At 45.7% G+C, this 6088-nt stretch overlaps 1 protein-coding gene across 1 annotated transcript in view; it reads right to left on the bottom strand.

The window, feature by feature from the left end:
* Positions 1–1759: 1759 nt before the first annotated feature.
* The window catches only part of LOC137299246 (ras-like protein family member 10B), a 102822-nt gene continuing 98493 nt past the window's right edge, over positions 1760–6088 (bottom strand). The window contains exon 3 of the mRNA XM_067967906.1: positions 1760–2030. Within this exon, the coding sequence (XP_067824007.1) occupies positions 1760–2030 (271 nt within the window). The remainder of the gene's footprint in view (positions 2031–6088) is intronic.

Raw genomic sequence — 6088 nt, 5'->3', positions numbered from 1 at the left:
GGTGGAGAGAAGGAGGGTCATCCTATATCTGCAGGAGGGTAAGATGCCCGTAAGGGTAAGACATATGCTCAAGAGGCAGTGGGAGGAAGTAACGGATGAGGTCAATGCCAGGAGCCAAGAACATGGATGCAGTGCAGGAAGAAGTTCAATGATTTGACTCGAGTGCTCAACTTGAGTGAGTTCAACTGTCAAGTGGCAGCTCCCACCAACTGCACCACTAGCCTCATCCACTGCTCCACTCACTACACCCCCCATCACCCACCTAACAACAAACTCTTTCAATCAATACTCAACTCTTCCAATCAGATGCTTTATCTCACCCTCACACATTACCACTGTTGCAAGCCACACACCCACGACTCACAGGTTACACACACTGGCAGCTATTCAACCATGACAGCCACATCACCCAAACATCCTGCAGGACACTCACTGACACACTTCCTGCTTTCTTGCAGGAGAAGGTGGCGCATAACAGGAGGCAGTGAGTGGCAGTGGCTCCATGGAACCCGAACCTGCTGTCCTCTCTCAGGACGACAGCATTCCTGCTCCCACCCCAGCCATTCCGTCAGTGTCCTTTCCGTTGCCTGTCAGCCAGCCAGCCCATTCCCTGTACAGTATCAAAACTCGATCCAAGTATAGGAAACCTCCAAAAACATGTCCCAATGCATCGGCAGCCAGAAGAAATAATCCCGCAACTAACCTGTAATTCCTGCATGATCCCTTTAAATAGCGCTGGTGGGGGGGGGGGGTCCTTCATGCCCTTTAAGTCATGCTCAGCTGTGTGAGGTTAAGGCAGTGCGTTGGATGGAGTGTGGAGTTCCAAAATAGCAGCAGTCCCTTTAAATCAGCGTTGCGCACCGATTCGTGACATAATCTCCCTATACTCCATGTGCTGCCAGCGGTCGTTAGGTGCGCGCGTGCAAACCCCTTTACCAAGATGGCGTCCTGCGCGCATCACGTCAGAAGTGTGCACGTGCATCTCGGACACCATTTTTGGGGCTTAGGTGTCTGCGTAGCGCCTACAAAACGGACACTACATGGCCCAAATTCACCCCCAATTTGTTTTTAGTGATGTTGATGGAGGGATAAATATTGGCCAGGACAACGGGGAGAACGCCCTTGCTCTTCTTCAAAATAGTGCAATGGGATCTTTTACGTCCACCTGAAAGGCCAGACAGGGTTAAAAGTCTCATCCGAAAGATGGCGCCTCCGATAGTGCAGCACTCCCTCAGTACTGCACTGGGAGTGTCTGTCTGGAATTTGTGCTCCAGTCTCTGGAGTGGGACTATAAAGCCACAACCTTCTGACTCAGAGGTCAGAGAGCTACCAATTGAGCCACAGCTGGCACTAGGCTTGACACAACTCATCTGGTTGGGTAGTGCTTCAAGACACTGCACAACTTGGTATTTTGAAGACCTTTTGATTAATTATTGCTTAAGTAACTCATAAGAAACTATTACAAACTAATGAAAGATGACCCTACAAGGGAGATAAGGGGAAACCTTTGTGACTCCACGCAAATGGTGCAGAGCTTTGGACGGCCGAAGCACATATCAGGCGCGACCAGAAAAACACGATGTAGGCTGCAAATCAGGCAGGCTGACCGCCACGCCCAAATTCCAGGTGTACGTTTGCCCGTCCTGAAGTTCTGCGCCACGCGCGGTAAAAATCCACCCAATAAATATTCAAACGTGTCGGAGCCCTCACAAAGAAATCAAAAACGGAACGCCCTGCGAAGTCCCGACAGAAGAATGGTTCACATCATGCTACATCGGTTTCGCCGCAGGGCTCCCTGAAAACGTATGGCGGCGTGCGCGTGCCTGCAGCGTGCGCACCCGATGGTCTTTAAAAGTTCACTGAACAGCATGAGGATGTGCCAGTTGTACTTGGCCGAGCACTCGATGTAGCCGCACTTCCACGTCTTTTTCACAAGGTTGGAAACGTTCCGCCTGGGAATGACGCGGCCCCTCTGCAGGTCCCGCTTGTTGCCAACGATGATGATGGGGATCTCGGTGGTTCCAATCATCCTGGACAGAGGGAGCAAAGAGAAAAGTCAAAGAAACAGGTGGTGAGAACATATTACAAAGAATTTACAGCACAGAAACAGGCCATTCGGCCCAACTGGTCCATGCCGGTGTTTATGCTCCACACGAGCCTCCTCCCATCTTACTTCATCTCACCCTATCACCATATCCTTCCATTCTTTTTTCCCTCACGTATTTATCTAGCTTCACCTAAAATGTATCTATGGCATTCGCCTCAACTACTCCTTGTGGTAGCAAGTTCCACATTCTCACCACTCTCTGGGTAAAGAAGTTTCTCCTGAATTCCTTATTGGATTTATTAGTGACTGTCTTATATTTATGGCCCCTAGATTTTGTCTCCCTACAAGTGGAAACATCATCTCTATGTTTACCCTATCAAACTCCTTCATAATTTTTAAAGACCTCCATCAGATCACCTCTCAGTCTTCTCTTTTGAAGAGAAAAGAGCACTAGTCTGTTCAGCCTTTCCTGATAGTTGTACCCTCACAGTTCTGGTATCATCCTTGTAAATCTTTTTTGTGCTTTCTCCAGTGCTTTTTGTAATATGGAGACCATAACTGTGCACAGCACAGACCACAGTGTGGTCTAACCAAGATTCTATATAAGTTTAACATAACTTCTCTGCTTCTGAATTCTGTTCCTCTGGAAGTGAACCCCAGTGCCTTCTTTGCATTTTTTACGGCCTTGTTAACCTGCATTGCTACTTTTAATGATTTATGAATCTGTACCCCTAGATCCCTATACGGCTCCACCCCTCTATATAACTGAGGAACTCCGCAATGACAGTCGGCATTGTGATACCTAGGGCAGAACTGACCCATATATGGATGAAACTTAATGCTGAGAAGATATGCATTTTGGGAGGAAGAATGAGGAGAGACAATATAAACGAAATGATACAATTTTAAAGGGCTAAACGTTAATCAAACACTGGGTGGACCTCAATTCTGGGCACCACACTTTAGGAAGGATGTCAGGGCCTTAGAGTGGGTGCAGAGGAGATTTACTAGAATGGTACCAGGGATGAGAAACTTCAGTTACATAGAGAGACTGAAGAAGCTGGGGCGGTTCTCCTTGGAGCAGAGAAGGTTGAAGGGAGATTTATTAGAGGTGTTCAGAATTATGAGGGGTTTTGATCGAGTAAATGAGGGGAAACTGTTTACACTGGCAGGAAGGTCGGTAAACAGAGGACACAGATTTAAGATAATTGGCAAAAGAACCGGAGGGGAGATGAGGAGATTTTTTTTTACGCGGCGAGTTGTTATGATCTGGAATGCACTGCCCGAAAGGGTGGTGGAAGCAGATTCAATAATAACTTTCAATACTTGAAAAGGAAAAATTTGCAGGGCTAAGGGGAAAGAGCAGGGGAGTGGGGCTAATTGGATAGCTCTATCAAAGAGCCAGCACAGGCACGATGAGCTGAATGGCCTCCTTCTGTGCTCTATGATTCTATATAGACCAAAAGGTCTCTGCTGATTGCAGACAGGGAAGCAGAAAGGGGTGCTACAATTTGTCTCAGTGCTGTTATGCTTGGGGGGAGGGGATGGCGGTGGTGGGGGGGCGGTGGTGGGGGGGCGGGGGAGATGGAAATCAGCCAAGGTTCCTGCTCCTGATCACTATTCCTGCTGGAAAGCCCCCATGTGCGGATATGATCTGAGGACCGGTCCGGGCTTGTCATTGATTCCCCCCATGATCATACAGCCTTGGAGCATTCACTATCCAGTCAGCAACTGTGCAACGATTGCCCAACTCGAGTCGGCACTTTCATGAAAGAAAAATTGTACCATTAGAATCGATGAATATAATGAGAACAATATTGAAAACACCAAAGGAAGCACTAAATGCTTTCTTAAAAACATATCTTAATGATAATAATTTGAATATCGCATGTATTTTGTGGCTCAATGAGTCTTATTATAAACAATTTTTCTGGCACTGCAATGTTAGTTCATTCATGACAATCACACTGGTAAATTATTCAATCTGCATGAAATTAAGCCTTTGAAGTCATAATATCATCATCTTTATTCTAGCTATGGATAAAGCATTAGCCTAATGGAGGGGTTCATAAGAACATAGGAACAGGAGGAGGCCATTCAGCCTTTCGAGCCTGCTCTGTCATTCAACTAGATCATGGCTGATCTGCACCTCAACTCCATTTATCCGCCTTAGCTCCACATCCCTTGATACCCTTCCCTAACAAAAATCTACTGCTCTCAATCTTGAATGCTCCAATTGTCCTAGCTTCCATAGCCTTTTGGTGGAGAGAATTCCAGGTTTCCACTACCATTTGTTTCCTGATTTCCCTTCTAAATGGTCTAGCACTAATTTGTGATTATGTCCTCAGGTTCTTGATTCCCCCATCAGGGGAAATATTTTCTCCCTACCCTATCGAATCCTTTTAATATTTTAAACACCTTGACCAGATCACCCCTAAATCTTCTGTAGTGAAGGGAATACAAGCCAAGTTTATGCAACAGGTCCTCATAATTTAACCCCTTTAGCCCTGGTATCATTCTGATGAATCTGCACTGCACCCCCTCCAAGGCCAATATATCCTTCATGAGGTGCCCAAATCTAAATGCTCTGCTCCAGATGGGGTCTGACCAAGGCTCTGTACAGCTGAAGCATAACTTCCTCCCCTTTGTATTCCAGCCCCCTTGAGATAAAGGCCAACATTCCATTAGCCTTTTGATTGCTTTTTGTACTGGTCTACTAGCTTTAAAAATTCAGATGGCTTATATACAAAATTACGGGTATCTGGGAGTGAGTTACAAGCTGGAATCTAATCAAAGAATTCAGATGGTTTGTACGTAGAATAATAAATATCTAGGAGCGAGTTACAGGCTGGAATCTAATCAAGGGATTCAGATGTTTTGTATACAGAATAATAAATATCAAGAGTGAGTTACGGGCTGGAATCTCATTAAAGGGTTCAGATGGTTTATCTATATTAAATTCAGTACATGGAGTGTGTGTCCATTGAAAACTCCAACACAAAAAGTGCTTTCTGGAAAATTTTCCACTTGCCATGTTCTTCCTCAGTGACTGAAATTTTGAATGTCCAAAATAAAGGTAAAAAGAACATTTTTAAAAACATATTTCACGATAATATAATTACATTTATCCATTGAACTGTCTTTTGTGCCCTCAAATTGCAAGTCCCATGGTCCATCATTAGACGTGCAGTGGAGTGTGACCTTTGCCGACCCAAAGCCTCCGACACTGACCCTGCCATTAATCTTGGGGTCAACTAATTTTTCTATTGCTGGAAGGAAACTGGAACAAGTCCTGCCAGAAATTGATGCAGTGCCCCCAGGAGACCCAGAAAATTCATGAGGATGGTGGGTGGGGCGGTGCAGCTGTTCTGAGGGCACAGCTGCAGGATTTACAGCTGGACTGCACTTAAAGCAGAACCAGCAGGCAGGAAGGTGAAGACACGGCTTCAACAGGAATAAGTAAAAGAAGAGCAGCAGACTTCTTGGAGAGGGACATAAGTACCCTTCTGACTGAGAGTAGGCACAGAGGGGAGGGGATAGTGAGAGTGGGCCAATACAGAAGCCAGGGCCATGTGAGTAGCAACTCCCTAACTCCCCAGGACCTCTCTCCAGTACAGGAAGAAATTTAATGACCTCACAAGGACAGGGAAGCAAGTGTGACAGCAGCAAGCTGCCATTTATCTATATTTTAAACGTAATAGACTACATACAAAAATTAACCCTAAAAGTGCAGTAACAAAACTTAAGGAACTGTACAGGCTCCTTCACATGGAACACTTCCGTTATTTCACTTTTGCGTCCTGCAATGCACAAATGATGCAGATTCTCAAATAGCTGTCAAATGAACCAGTGACTGAAAGTAACAAGCATTCTGTTCACACAGAGGAAGAAATTGCATGTAATTTGTGGGAATGACAAGCTATGCAGGAGGAAGAACAGTAGATATTCATCCATTGACCCAGCAGGAGGAGGAGGCCATGGAGATACTTGGCATCTCACTCAGCTGAGGCGACGAAGGAAGGAGATGTGAGAGGGCCTGCA

Source organism: Heptranchias perlo, chromosome 28 (assembly GCF_035084215.1).
Source record: "Heptranchias perlo isolate sHepPer1 chromosome 28, sHepPer1.hap1, whole genome shotgun sequence".
Lineage (NCBI taxonomy): Eukaryota > Metazoa > Chordata > Chondrichthyes > Hexanchiformes > Hexanchidae > Heptranchias > Heptranchias perlo.
Note: the sequence above shows the minus strand (reverse complement) of the source record. Positions and strands in the feature narration are given on the sequence as shown.